Raw genomic sequence first — 15663 nt, forward strand, 5'->3', positions numbered from 1 at the left:
GATTTGACATGGGCACCATATATAAAGCCACGGGTAGTGCTACTTACACATTAATTTTTACTTCTCACATACTATTTTCGATTTCTGATCGTCAGATTAAATTAATTGAAGAAGATCAATAGACAAAAATTAATAAGAGTGTGAAAGAAGTAAAAACGAGTGTGTGAATAGAACTACCTTAGAGCCTTCTTAATTATATTTAGATTTATGTCAAAGTCCTCACCAACCTTAATTTATTTTCACAATCATTCAAATTTGAGTAATGCTAGGAAGACTAAATTTTGTAAATTAAATGACATGAAAGTTAATGATTGTATTATTACTTAAACGTTGATAAACGTGTTCATTTTTTATTGATAACATATTATTTAGTTTACAATTTTAGTCTATAAATTTAATCTCTCTAACCTTATCCTTCTTATTTTTTATGTAACAATTTTAACCACAAAATAAATATATAATTGACATGCATCAGTCAAATTAAGTGTCAATTGTCACAACTGCTGAGGACAGTGTGAGCTACTTCTGTCGTAAGCATGATTTAACATTATTCTACCGTTGTTCAAGAGCTAATTTTACTTAATCTTTCTTCAATCATTTTTAAACAAAATAATTCTACTATTGCCACCGACCCAGAAAACAAATTGAAATCGTAACATAAGCAGTCCATCAATTATTCCACCATGACAAATAATTTTTGTAACTCAGCCATTCTATTTTTATTTCAATACAATAATAACAAAACAAAACAAAAAGGAAAAAAGAGAGGAAATTAAAGATAAATTTGCATACATGTTAAACAAAACAAAAGAGAGTGTATATACACAAAGAGAGAGAATTCAAAATTCCCCCACAACTGTTCATGATCTCTTTGTAATTATTTTGTTTTGCAAAAGAACAATAAAAAAACGCTTGCAATTTACCTGTGCAGTTTTCACAGTATCATTACACTCCAAACAAATTGCACCACTGTTTATCTCTCCTCGTCGAACGCTGTTTTTTCATCACCATCAGAGTGGACAAACCACCCTTTTACTCGGTACGGCGATGAGTCGACTCGCTCTCGGAGCGGTGAGTCCAAACACGTCGTTCATGTCCAGCTCACTAGGTTTCATACCATCAGGCAACTCCCACGTAAAACAATGAAGCAAGTGTGCCACCGCCATCTCCAGCGCGTACAACCCTAGTTGCATGCCCGGGCACGACCTCCGACCGGACCCGAACGGAATGAACTCGAAGTTACTCCCCTTAAAGTCAGGCACACCTTCTTTCAAAAACCTCGAGGGCTTGAAGGACTCGGCGTCCTCCCACGAGTCCTTGTCACGTCCAATGGCCCACGCGTTGATCATCACACGCGATCTTTTGGGAATGCGGTAGCCGGCTACTACAGCGTCCTCCGAGGTCTCGTGGAGGAGTAGTGGAATTGGTGGGTGGAGTCGTAGTGTCTCTTTTAGGGCACATTTTAGGTATGTCAACTTCTCGAAGTCGGTCTCTTCAGGTCGACGGTCTAGACCCACCACGTCAGCAAGTTCTTGTTGGACCCTCTTTAGGTCCTCCGGGCTCTTCATCAGCTCCGACATGGCCCACTCTATTGCCGACGCCACAGTCTCCGTCCCGCCAAACATTACGTCCTGAAAGTACGTAGCATATATAATTAGCTTCTTAATTTGCATATACAGCATGTTGTATACCTAGTCAGATCGTCAATTTAAACAATCAGTTTTCAAAATAATATAATATATACTTTCTATCTTCATAGTCTCGATACGCAATTAATATATCTGATCAGATAAAAAGAAAAAATTAGCCAAAAGTTTAGTCCAAGAAAACAGGTTACATAAACATGCAACCTGTGGGGTTATAATATAAATATGTGATATGAAATTGTGTAATAGTTATTTACCATGATGATGGCCTTGATGTTATCCCTAGTAAGTTTTATGGCGCTTTGCAAATTATCTTCAGATTCATTTACTTTAGCTTCTTCACTGTAAAAAGCCAACAACTCATCCACCATGTCCGTTTCACTGTCACTCACTCCCTTACCATTCCTCTTCTTCTCCATGTGATCATCTATGATGGTGTCAATGAACCGATCCAAGGACTCACGAGCCTTAGCGAGTCTATTGTTTAGCCCCTGAGGATCAACCCACCCCAGGCTAGGAATAAAATCAGCAATATTAAAAGCTCCAAACAATTTGGAAAATTCCTGCAGTATCCCAATAAACTCATCCTGTCCTTCCTGAGAGCTCGTCCCGAACGCCGCCCGATAAATAATATTTTTCGTGAGCGAAAAAACCAACTCTCCTATGTTTACAGCCGAACCAACATGAACTGTGACGGTCCTAACCGCCGAGTCCACTTCGTCCCTGACAGACTCCCAGGACTCGGCGCGTTTGCGACTAAAGAGCTTCATGACGCAGAGCTTACGCATCTGGCGCCAGAAGGGCCCGTAGTGCGCGAAGGCCATGTCAGCGCGGTCGTAGGTGAGGTAGCTGATGGCGATGGTGGCCGGGCGGTTGGAGAAGATGTTGTCTTGGACTTGAAGGACTTGTCGTGCCACGTCAGGGTTGGAAATCGCAACCATGTGTAAAAACCCCATGCGGAGGTGGAATATGCCGCCGTATTTCTTGGCCAGCTTGGCGAGGCCCCGGTGAGTTAGTTGGTCCATCAATAACATGTTTCCAATAAGGGGTAGGCCTTTGGGGCCGGGTGGGTATGGTGGTGGTCGCCGGAAACGGAAAATTAGAGGGAGGAGAAATAGGAGTGGGATTATGAGCAAGAGTGGTGTCATGGATTGTAAGGCTTGCAAGGATTGCAGAAGAGAATCCATATTGTGTGTGTTTCTTTTGTTTTTTTTGTTTTTTTGTTTTTTTGTTTTTTTTTGTTTTCTTTTTTCGTGGGTATGATTAGCAGAAGTAGTAGGGCCTTTTATATACGAAGTTTGTGCAACTGTTGGATTATTTATTTATTTATTTAGTGCTACAGTGGAATTTGGTCGGCTATCCAGTAATAAACTATTTAAAAACAATTGAGATTGTTTAGTTTTGTTTATAGTATTTTTATGGTAATGAAAGTTGGAAAAGAAAAGAAATAGTATGGGACAAGAAACCAAGTTTTGCGGATTTTTGGATTGAATCCTTTTTTTTCTCATTATCCAAATTCGAGCCGTTTTGACGTTTAGAGACGTAGGAATTTGATTATAAATAGATGAAGTGTGGACATGGGAGTATTAATTAGTTAGTTTTAAGAAGCCACCTAAAACAAACAAAAATGAGAGAGTTGGTTGAGTCTACTCATAGGAACCACGTTACAAAATTGCTTCAATTTGACTTTGTCTGAAATAAAACAACTGATATTTTTACAACTAAGTCCCAAATTAATAAAGCAAATTTCTACGCTATCATTCGTATAACAACAATTATATTGTAATTGTCATTTACTATTAAACGTTACATAAATAGTGATCGAGGTTATGGAATGATATTGTTACACTAATGTTTGATGGTTATGAATGTCTTGTTATAGTATAGCGTCTATAGACGCAATTTATTAAAAATAGACGTCAAGAAATTTCACATTCATCAGTATTCACTTTTGGGTCTTTACCTTCACATTTGGTGTTATAAAATAATGTTAACATTCAACGTCTGAACTACAAGAAATGTAAGATTAATTACAGCGTAATCGTCAAGATTTATAGTCTAAGATTACATAATAACGGTAAGATTTTAGTTAAATAACACATAATGACATTATTATTGTTATAACAATATTAATTTTTACGTTATAGACGTCATATCATGTTGTCAAGATAAAATATTATTATGCATATACATGATTACAAGAAAACATGGTTTGGTTAAAAGATATATCTTAAGTGGGGCCTTGAAATAATTTATATGTCTTGGAAACCTAAGTACATCTCAAACAGATTAACACGAAAGAGAGATACATGTAATTAAGTTAATTAACAGAGTTTTCGTACAGCAAATGGAATTGATTATCTGAAACTCCTTCAATAAAAGGACTAATGAACAAAACTAAACTTACAAGAAATGAGTTCAGCTCTTGCAATTTAGACAAAATAACTTACAGACGAATCTTGGATAATATTTGTTGACATTTTTTATTAATGTTTTCCTGAGAAAAATAAATTAATGGTTCTAAAGTTCAACCATGGCTGGAAGGCAACAAGAAGAGCTGCTGCCATTGTGGACTTTCGTCGAACTAGTCACATACATGTGAGGCATATTGGTCCTCTCCACCCAAATATAAATATATTCACCAAACTGATCCAATCTCATACGATTGTTGATTTGTTTCCTAAAAAAAAAATATATATATATATATATATATATGTGTGTGTGTGTGTGTGTGTGTGTGTGTTACATATTGGTTCCTTAAATTACAAGTGCTTCTTTGGAAAACCAATCTTGATTTATTTTGTGGGTTTCTTTTTAATTTTTGGGTAAAACCCTAATTGGCTACACCTAACCCCCGATCTCTTCAATGTGAATCATACATGATGAATTTATTAGTAAGTATTGTATCTGAAATGTGATAGATTTGATGCTCGACCTTATTAGCCATACCAAGTAGCTGTCAGGTTTTAGACTTTCCAGCCATTGACGGTTTCATTTCACCATTTCAAACCTTTTTCACCTCACTGCAATATATGATAAATGGGGTTAATTTGTACTTCAAACCTAAGATAAGATTACAAGATTAGATTAGATTGCGTGTTTTAGCATCACCACAATATCATTCATTAGTTTAATAATTCTTCCGGCGCCTTCGGATTGGATTTGATATTTTCCCACTTCTTTTCTCCTAATATTCATTCCATTATATGATGGGTGTGTGAACCACACTTTGAAAGGCTTACATCTATAACAGAAAGTTGACCTCAACGCGCTGTTGAAGTATGCCTCACGTCAAAGTTTTGATGAAGTTAAATTATTTCTATATTGAGATTTTTTTAATAAAAAATTATATTGAGATTTAATTGACAAAATTTCACACATGTTTTAAAAAAAAAATCACAAAAAATCACACATATTTAATTTAAAAATGAACATGTAATTAAATTGAAACAACGTTGATATTAATTATAGTGATCCGCTAAACCTTTTTTAAATCTTTGATAAGCACCTTAAAAACTACATATTGTTTTAGTTGAAATCATTTCATGGTCAATGCTCGCCTAAGAAAAGAGACCATCTTCAGATCTCTTCTATCAACGTTACATGATCAAGTGATTTGGACTTTTCAAATTTCATCAAATGATAAAAATTATCATAATTTTTAAAGGGTCAAAACAGATAGGTCGTTGAATGAAATTTGAAAGGTTCAAATTACTTAATCTGATAATCTTGATCTAAGAGATGCGAAGTAAAGTCTTGAGATGCGGTAGCGGACCTCCACTCGAGGCATGAACATGGATCAAATTTTGACACGTTTTTTTACACTAAATGTGTTTGTGTTTACTTCCTGCCTGTGTTGGCATTTTATTACTAGTTAGCTTCCTAAAACAGTCTTATCAAGTTAGTGTTTTAAACTAGGAATTGGAAAGGGATAACGACAGCCTCTCAACATCATCAACTCCGATGTGTGAAAATTCACATTCTTAACTTTGTTGTGTAGAAATTTACATTTTAATTTGGATAGTGTTTTTCACATTATTTTTTTATCTCCTACACACCTTTATTAATTTTTATTTATTGATATTTTTCAATTCATTTGATTCAATAGCCAAAAATTAAGAGGAGTATGTAAGAAGTGATTATGTGGCACCACCATTTAGCCTTTTTGTGTTAACTTTACATATTGCTGCATTTTAAATTTTTTTACGTTTGTATTTAGATAGATTTTAAGATTAGTTTTTGTGGATGGAAATTTTGTACACAATTGATTTGACAAAATTTCACCAATAAGAGAACAAACACTGCTAGCCTAATTGATCGACATCCAGCAAAAGGGGAAGGGTGCCGCCAAAGGATATCAGATGCCTAAGTCAGAAAAGTAGTAGAAAGTAAAAAAAGAGCTTGAGAAAGTTATGAGTAGCAAGTGACGATTATCGTTTCCTCTATTTGACTTGGCTATTTATAGGGGAAATCCCTAACAAACAGCTGGGAGGGGAGACTGCAGAGTATAATAGGCAATCCTTGATGATACGGGTCAATCTCCATGGTCCTATCAACTAGCACAAATGAAGGTTTATGCTGGTAAGAGCTAGATGCACCAGACATCCAAGAGGAAACTCCAGAAAGTCGGTGACTGACCACCGTTGCATGGGGTAAGCCTAATGGATTGACATATTATGGTCAACCCGAAAGACCATAATATATGTAAGGGCAGCTTAGAGAGCTGATGATCTGTTAGTGGCATAAAAGGCCATTAAGGGTAGACTACGTCTATTCCCTTAGATAATTTTGTAGTCTATCCATGACGTCAAAAGTAAAATCATCATGTTGAACACGAAAATATATTGATCATAATATTACAAACTGTCATATAATTAATGCTTTAGGTTTGTCATATGATTAATGAGATTTGCAACAATAGAAAAATGACATGTCACGTAATTAAAGATAAATTTTACAGTGGTAAATCAACTTATTGAATTATTAATGAGTATTCATTAAGACCTATTAAGTTTAATTTTACTTTAGACCATCATCATTATCAATTGGGTAATGCTAGAGAGAATAAAAGTTTAAACTAAATTTGCAAATTAAATTATGTGCCACCAATAAAAAATAAGTACATTAATCAATATTTAATTAATAATTCAACCATTAAAAATCACATCATTTGTTTAATAAAATTTAATTTAAAATTTTAGTTTATCTATTATTACCTTTATGAATCTCACCTCTTATTATAGTGATATTAAATTAAATGAATCTTAACTAGCCAATGACCTGCCGACTCTATATTTTTTTTTTGTCGTGGACACGCGTAAAGAAGGGGAAGGGGGAGGGTTAGGTTTGCTGTAGCCTGTGCATGAAGAAAAATAATATTTTTTTTATGACGAAATGATGACATATCAGAATTTAATCAATTTAAAAATGAACCAATTAAAAATTTGGCAATTAGCCCACAGAAGTGAACATAATATTGCTAGCAGGGGGTCATTCAACTTCGAGATTTAGTGTGAAAAGTTCTTATCATATTCACACACAATTATAAGCAACTTTCCTGGTACCACTAAAGGTAAGGATTTCTAAATTACAAAGTATTTTAGACCAAATGAAGAAGAAATAATCGCAAAAAGTTACATAAGAGAAACTAAAACGATGATCATTACAAAGTTATGTGATAAGAACTTAGTAGTTATTTATGAATTATTTTATCATGCATTTTGTAATGCTAATGTAGTGCATTTTTAATCTCTCATTAGACTTTTTGCAATCTATTTCGTCATCACCATGCCTGAATTCTTTAAAATTTTGACTTTGTCACCTAAGCATACCCTAAAAGCTTATTTGTAGTTGAAAGGACTTATGTTTAGGATCTGTCGTGGACGTACTTGTATTGCATAATTTGTATTAATTTGTATATTTGACAAATCTTAAGGTTCCAAATTGCATTGGCTATATATATGAATATGAACGCCACTCTTGTCGATTGATATTGTGGTCACACACGCTAATGTGCCCTGGTCCGCAAAGGTTTAAAATCCATACAAGCTTTTGAATATTGTGTATATATGGGTGAAAATTAATGCACTAATGTTGGTGGTGCCCTCTCATTAATTTGGGCTAGCTGCTACTGGAAAGGTCATGGCCGGAAAGTTTGACAGAAGAAGCGCTTTCTTAAAAATGGAACAGTAACAATTTTTTGTTCTTATTTTTCTTTTTGACAAAGATACATGAATGCCTTGGTTTTAGCGTAGTGCACATGATCCAGGAGAATTGTTTGGCACATGGTTTAAGTTGCTTCATCTCATATAAACAATCTCAAAAAATATTTTCCATTTTTTATTATTTTTAACACCCCTTCAAACTCATGATAATGTGGCATCATGTTGTGTACGTAAAATTAAAGTCGGTCATAAATTTAATCATTAATTCTCAATACAAACATATTATAACATGTGGTTACATAGTTTTATAGTTTAGTGATATTCATTTTAACGTATGAGTAAAATTTTAGGTTTGAATCTCATGAATAGCAAGTTCGATACCAATTTATATCTCATCCCTTAATGTAAGTATATTGTTGTTTATGGAAAAATTTAAAACACCAGAAGTAATCTCATTAAAAAGATTCATGATGGAAGGGTACACCTTTAATTTTTCATGAGTTATCACCTTGCTTATTTATATTTAGGATCCATGGCAGTATCCATTTAATTATTTTGAGTCAAGTTACTATATACTGTTAGCTAGAAGCCTAGAACTTTCCTCTCTTCTTTGCTGGTCTCTGCTTTTAATTGGACATTAATTTTTCATGCGATTTTGAAATTCCAAACAACCCAGTAAGTTTTCGAGAATTTCTTGATAGCTAGAAAATTCACTTTCAGTTGATAGACCTTCATGAGACCTAAAGGAATTCACTGGCCAAGTAGGTTTAACTAACATTTCCACCAACTCGAAATCATATGATTGATGGCCAGAAAAACCCGAAATAATTAGATAAATATGCATGCGCAACCACGTTTTTATTAGCTTAATCATTTTCCCATTTCAATTATCTTTTTCTAAGAATTTTTATGTATTTTCCCAAAAAAAAAAAAAAAAAAACCAAGGTAGGTTTGGGACACTTTTCAAGTTTGCTCGTTTTAATATGCAGGGTTCAACTCTGCATGTGGAGAAATATTTTAATGTGATCGGTATACGGAGATGGTACACCACGTGTCACCGTACAAATGATGAGATATGTGTGTTAAAAAGTTAATAACTTAAAAAATAAAATTTCTCACCACTTATATAAAAACACGTGGTGCACCCTCCGTATTCCGATCATAATAAAACATTTCTCCTACATGTGACTAGGTTTAGATATTAATTACGATTTAAGGTGTGCAAGTGTATGATATTATAATTTTTTGGAGTTCTATTAACTGGAATTTAAAAAGATAATTATACCTTTGCTAGACTGGCATACAATCCATTTTTTATTTCATAGGTTTAAGATTCAACAAGGGTTTTTAATTAAGCCACTTGATTTTAAGATATGATCAATTATTGATTACTTAATTATACAAGAGCTTGATACTTGGATTTCAATTTTAAATTTCTAGCTAATCCAATTGACATATCTTAGTTGAAATAGAAATTTTAATAATTGTTTACTTGGGTTAGAAGTACAATGACATTTTTTTATATTTATTTTGGTAAAACGACATTAAGTAAACAGTATCTTTGAACAATTCGAGAAAAAAAAAAACAACAACAACAACAGTATCTTTGAAAAGTTCAACTGACATCCCATCTTGATTGAAATTGAAATTTTCAGACCGACAAATATAAAATCCTAGCTTGAGATACAATTAATATGAGATGTGCTATTCAATTATTTGAATTCCCAGTTTGCGACTTAATCAGAACAAAAATACAGATAACTATATAAAAAAAAAAAAAGTATTATTAGCATTTTAAAAATTTTAATTTACACTTCTCAAAAATGTATTTTTTTTTTTAAATATAGAAAGTTTAGAATGCTAATAACAATTCTAAAAAAAAAAAAAAAAAAAAACCTATATAAACAGTGACAAAAAAATTAATTATTTGGGGATCCAAATGCAGGGAATAGACTATTAATTATCACTAGTCTAATATACAATTTTATATACATATGATGCTTGCAAAAGGGATATTAAATGAGGTAGTTGGAACCGGCAGAGTGTTGGTTCTGCATTAGTCCATACATGTTGGCATGTTGATGTTGCCGTGTTGGGGTAGGTGCATGAAGCTTCGAAATTGTTCAATAAATAATATATATATAGGTTTTTTTTTTGTTTGAGCCAATAACAATTGCTCTTCAACTTGCAGAAAGTGCAAACGTTGGTCGGCATCCATAGAAGCTAATATTAGAGAGATTAAATCTGTAGATTAAATTTTGTACAAAATATGCATAACATTTCAAAAATTTAGGACTTCTCGTTAATTTTAAACAATATAAACCACCAATTATGGTTAAACTTTTTATCCATTTGACCAAATTTTATAAATTTTTACTTTATGAAAATTAATAATATAATAATTAGAAAGTAAATAAGCAAACATACTACTTCAAACCCAAGACCTCCTTATTAATTTTACGTAACAAAATCCACTAGTTCTAGTTAAGCTTCTTGAGTATTTTACCAAATTTTATAAATTTATACTCTTATGAAAACATATATGAATATACTACCCTAATAGTTTTGGTGACCCCAATTGTTTTGGGCCCCGAATGATCGCCCAACCCACATTGGGCCTGGGCTTGCACTGACCACGTGTCACTATACAAGTGGTGAGATACTTGGTTACCTGTGTTCTGAGCACAATAAAAATTTTCTCCCAAAACTCAAACTCAATAATCCTTTTTTGTAAACATTTCGGGTTTATAAAATCCATATTCATCTTGAAATATTAATTGAAAAGAAACATCAGTTTAATGTTGTCATCAAATTTTACCCAAATTTAGTTCTACTCAACCTTCCTTGTCTAATTTCTTTTCAAATTGAGACCTTCGGAACTAAATTTGCTAGTTTCAACTGTAAGCTTAATTAACGTGCTAAATAATTTAGTGTTCAAGCCTTGAGACGGTTCTACAATTAATTGACCAGCAATTCGTTCCCATATTCAAGGAGTTCGAAAATCACAAACTGCTTGAAGAATCCAGATAACTCGTTGCTGCAATTGGCAATTACTTGCCCGACCAGTTTTTGTCCTCCTGCAATGCCTTTGAATCATGGATAAGTGAGTTAGGTAGGCCACTAACGTCATATCCCCCTCCCCTCTTATTCAACACACTTTGTTTAATCTTTGTCAATGATCAAGATGGCAGCAAATGTTTTGATCTTATTGGAATGTGATGAAAACGACGTGGTCTCCAATCAGATATTGTCTTCGCGACATGAAAAAGATTAATTAACACAGCAATTGAAAAGTTTAGCAATGCCCTGTGAACTTGTACCTTCTTTCAATTCACCACCTCAATTTGGTTAAGAATAATGCTTCACTAGTCAAAAGATGAGTAGAAGTTTTTATTTAAAACTAATCGTTGCTGATTCATAGAATTTTGTGTTTATAGATAGAACTATTCATATTATTAATTACTTTATAAATATCGTCTTTATAAAAAATCAATTAAAACCACGGTCATTGGGTTATTGAAAGGTACAAAAACAGATGAACGAGCATTACAAATTGTCTATCTATTTGCTACAACAGATTGATTAAACGACTTTTTATTTATTTTTATTTTATTTATTTTTATTTATTTTTTTGCAAAAAATGGTCTTTACAATGTGATCCATAATATGAATCGGTTCTTGTGATGACCTGTCCCTAATTTTCTATGTAATCTCTCCCCAAGTATGTGAATTGACAATTTTGCCCTTGTTGGAAAGTGACGTAGATGTATTTATTTGTTTTTAAATTATTCTCAACAGCCGGTCCAAAACTTTGGCAAACCAGAAAATAATATAAAGAGTTGAAAAATACTGTTTGACTTTGTATGATTGATGGACCACATGATTGAATAGGGTATCGGCTAGCTGTAGATTAACACGACCTGTAAATACAAACAGCGACAATAATGAAGTAATGAAGAAAAGCATGTGATCCAGATAATAATTAACAAAATTTGAGGACCATATTCTAAATAAGGACTTTTTGATGGACCATTTTCATTAGGTCCTGAAAAAGGTACGTTTGTGCATTTTAAAGATTGGATCTGGAGACACATGAGGGGTTTCATAGGCTCAAAGGCAAAAATAGGTATAAATAGGGTCTTAACTGTTGTTAGTTGAAAGTTGTTAGTTGTTGCTTGTGTGTTACTAACCAGATAGTCCAATTTAATTCCTCTTTCTTTCTTTTTTTCATTTAAGTCACTTTCTTTTAGACCATATTGAATCACATGTTGGTTGAGTTTTGAGTGGCCAACGTGAAGCAACTTGGAAGCAAGTTGGTATCGTCGTGATCCTAGCCTAGTTACAAGATTTAAGGACGTGGGGAAGCTTCCTTACAACTCCCCAAGGCTCCTAGGACAAGTTTGAAGAAGAAACAACCTCAAAAGCACACAAGTTTGAGGAGCAAAGTTTTGTCCGAGACTTTCAAGCCATTTTTATGCCATTTGCCATTCACTTTTGGACTTTTGGAATGTATAACGTTGTTCTACTCTTCATAAGCTTCAAATCCGTATAAATTTTGTGAAAACTGGCTTAGAAATGAGCAAGTTTTGAAGTTTTGAAAATTTTCCAGAAACCAGCGAGTTTTTCCAGTTTCCGACGCCGGCGGACGGCAAGGCTCACCAGAGAAGACAAGGAATATTCCGTCAAAGTTGAGGGAATATTCTAACGGCATCATGTAACGCCGTTAACTTTTAACAGAATATTCCTAAATGCCGTTAGTTTTCTGTCAGACGCGTGAGGGCGCGTCCTGCCTCCAGCCGGTAAGTGGTTTTTACGTGCAGGTTCGTGACTTCGAGTAGAACATTTTGGTATATTCAAACCTTTCGTTTGAGCAAATTATGGGAAGTTTTTCCTAGTTTTTCCGTATATGTCCTATTAATTAATTATAAGTAGTAGTTTCGCATATAGGGGAGACATACCCTGAGGATGTTCATGGACAAGTGAGACTAGGGGGCTACAATCCTGCAACATACCAGTGAGTGGGCATTTTGTTTTCATATATATAGATATTACACTTTATAGTTTCCACAAATGCTTTTAAACTGTTTAATGCATATTATGCCATGAGTTATATAAGTTTTAAAAAATGTTGTTATGTGGTTGAGATTTATATATTTTATCATGGCATATTCATATGCATTTTACCTGCTTATAAATATTATGCTATTGTGAAATGCTAAGTCATTCTACGGGATGCGCATGTAAGTCCATGTGAGTTATTGTATTGTTGGAATGATTGAATTGTATGGCATTCTCATATTCATATAGTCGACTCATCATTGCTACACCCATGTGTTAGTGCTCAGTCCAAGGTCAGGTTAGTCCTTCATGTGTATGTTCACCTCTTGCACCTCACACTCGCCTTGGATCCAAGTAGGTGCTAACTTATCGTACAGGTCACATTAAGCGACTCCGACTCGTAGGTGACCTGTGCATAGTGCTAGCTTCACGTGATCATAGCACTAGAGCGTATATTATTATTACAGTTAGCATATCGTACAGGTCGCATTAGGTGACTCCGACTCATGTGTTAGCCTAGATAGATGAGCAATAAGTGCAATCGTACAAGTCACATTAGGTGACTCCGATTTGCGTGCTAGTATAGCTTGTTGAGCACCTGATTATATTCATATTGTCGTTGTGCATGCATTTGATTTTCTAGAAATTATACTTGTTTTACAACGAGGAGTTAGTATATTTGTAAAATAAAATGGTTTTATAAACCTTTATTTTTGTGCCCACTCACCCTTCTGTTTTTCGCCCATCCAAGTCCTAGTTAGTTGAGTAATCTCTGTGGCGTACGAGGAATAGCTGGTGATTCTGACATATCTCCATCTTAACGTAGGAACTCATCTCTAGTTGTGTAATAAGTACTTTTCTCGTTCGATTGTTTTTCCCTTATGTTATCTATGCTTTGAGTATTTGTAGTTATGGATTGTAACCACTACTGCGCACTCACTTTATTAGTTTAACTAAGTTCTAGTTTTGGTTTTAATTTATTCACAATTTTCTTTCATCACTTGCACTTTTGGTTACGTCATCTTCATGTGACGGCCAGCGCGCCTTGATTCCGGTCAGGGTGTGTCGGTTCTTATCATTAAGTACAAAGTTTTGTGATTCGAATACAAAGAATTTTAAAAGAGTTACTACTCATCTTTAAGTAGTCAAATATTATTCTTTGGTTAATGATTTTGATCCTTATAATCTTTTCTTTTAAAACGTGACAATTTGTTGCCTATTGATAAGTTTGTCGTTCTTTTTGTCAAATTTAAGATTTATTTTCGTCAACAATTCAGGGAAACTAATCGAAATTGATGATTGGGAGCAAGTTGTGGTCCATTTTAAAATATTAGAGAGCTTTTAATTAAACTGAAGGACACCATGGTAAATTTTCTTTGAAAATAAATGAACCCTTTGAAATCATTTAAAAAGAAACATCTAGAAGTGTACTTGTACAATGGGTCATACTAACCTCACCACCTCTTACTTCATGTTTAGTCATACTGACCTCACCATGGATGTCAATTTCAATTTGCTTCTCTGCAATTTTTTCTCGTTGCATAATGATTTCATCACAATGATGGATCCATATTCTTGTATTGCTTCCAAAATCTGATCCACGTTCAATTTTTATTTGCTTTTCTAATAATGCAAGTGTTGATAAGTGGTACACATTGTAGTGGTGGGAACATGTCACAGTTCAGATAACATTATTTTCATCAATTGGTAGTATATCTTTCACCTCAAATCCCAATCTTCATCTTTATTTTTCTGGAACACACAATTACAAACTTGGTGGGAATCCCACAATTTACCATTGTTTCCCTACAAAACTAGGTTTTCATTTCCAGAAACAGTTTTTGAACTGGTGGAAGTCAAATTAGGGTTGCCTGTCCACCACAGTTCCTAAAATTTGCAGCATAAATTAATTTCAATGGCCTCAAAGTTTCTTTGTTTTCTATGGACTCTTCTTTTTTGTGCATTTTGTCAATCTGAAGAAAAACGAGGGCCAAAGTTTTGGCCTTTAAATGCAGAACTATTTAAGTTGATTGTCCTATGCAAGATATATCTGAACGCGTATTTGTGTTCATCATCTGCAGGAAAAGGTTGTTTAATTTGGCTTTTTCAGTGCATGATCCCCTTTTTGACATGTCCATGAGTTGTTTTGGATATTTTCAGCGCTGAAATTTTTGGGTTTTTTGGAAATTTTCAAAGTTAATTAGGTGGTGGCACAATGAGCCAAATTCATTAGAAGTCGGAGCAAAAAGTTTGGACTTTGGAGTAGACTGATTGACCCAGGTAATGTAAAACCATTAATCCATGGAGACGAAATTTCTATGCTAAACCATCTGATTTAGGATTGATTTTAACCGAGATTCATGGAACAAAGCATGTTTTGAATCAACTTTTTAGTTAAGCCTCTTAGAACTTTGAAATGGTCACACTACTAACACAATTAAAAAAACGAAAGGAAGGATGACAACAAAATCTTCTTAATATAAAGTAAGTAAACAAGAAGTGACCCATTTTTGACCTGGTCAGATTATTTACTTTGGGGGAGTTTTCTTTGTTTAACATGTGAATGCAATGTAATACTTTTTGACAATCAAATATGTCACCATGTTGTGAGCTCCGGTCAAGTAGATTAGATCGCATTATGTAAATAGCTTAAACAAAAGCGAAACAAACAACAGCATAAACCAAATAACTAGACTCATGCGTGAATATTGTTAGTTTTTGGAAGAATTTAGGGAAGGAAGTGGACAATGATGACAAAATCCAACACGACCAATGCACTGAATTCTAGTGAGATT

The 15663-nt window shown here is 34.0% G+C and overlaps 1 protein-coding gene across 1 annotated transcript; it reads right to left on the reverse strand.

The window, feature by feature from the left end:
- Window positions 1-767: 767 nt before the first annotated feature.
- On the reverse strand, window positions 768-2923 carry LOC103930975 (cytochrome P450 84A1). The gene is made up of 2 exons (XM_009340380.2): window positions 1904-2923; window positions 768-1631 (listed from the first exon to the last, which is right to left on the reverse strand). The coding sequence occupies exons 1-2, from the start codon at window positions 2831-2833 to the stop codon at window positions 1011-1013; spliced, it is 1551 nt and encodes a 516-aa protein (XP_009338655.2). The 5' UTR covers window positions 2834-2923; the 3' UTR covers window positions 768-1010.
- Between the last annotated feature and the right edge of the window lie 12740 nt (window positions 2924-15663).

Source organism: the organism of the source record quoted next, unplaced genomic scaffold, assembly GCF_019419815.1.
Source record: "Pyrus x bretschneideri cultivar Hongxiangsu unplaced genomic scaffold, Pyrus_bretschneideri_v1 Contig1, whole genome shotgun sequence".
Classification (NCBI taxonomy): domain Eukaryota; kingdom Viridiplantae; phylum Streptophyta; class Magnoliopsida; order Rosales; family Rosaceae; genus Pyrus; species Pyrus x bretschneideri.

Coding starts and splice junctions, on each gene's coding strand:
- LOC103930975 (XM_009340380.2), bottom strand. CDS start 2,833: ATGGATTCTCTTCTGCAATCCTTGCAAGCCTTACAATCCATGACACCA. Junction 1,632..1,903: donor ACATCAAGGCCATCATCATG/GTAAATAACTAT, acceptor ACGTACTTTCAG/GACGTAATGTTTGGCGGGAC.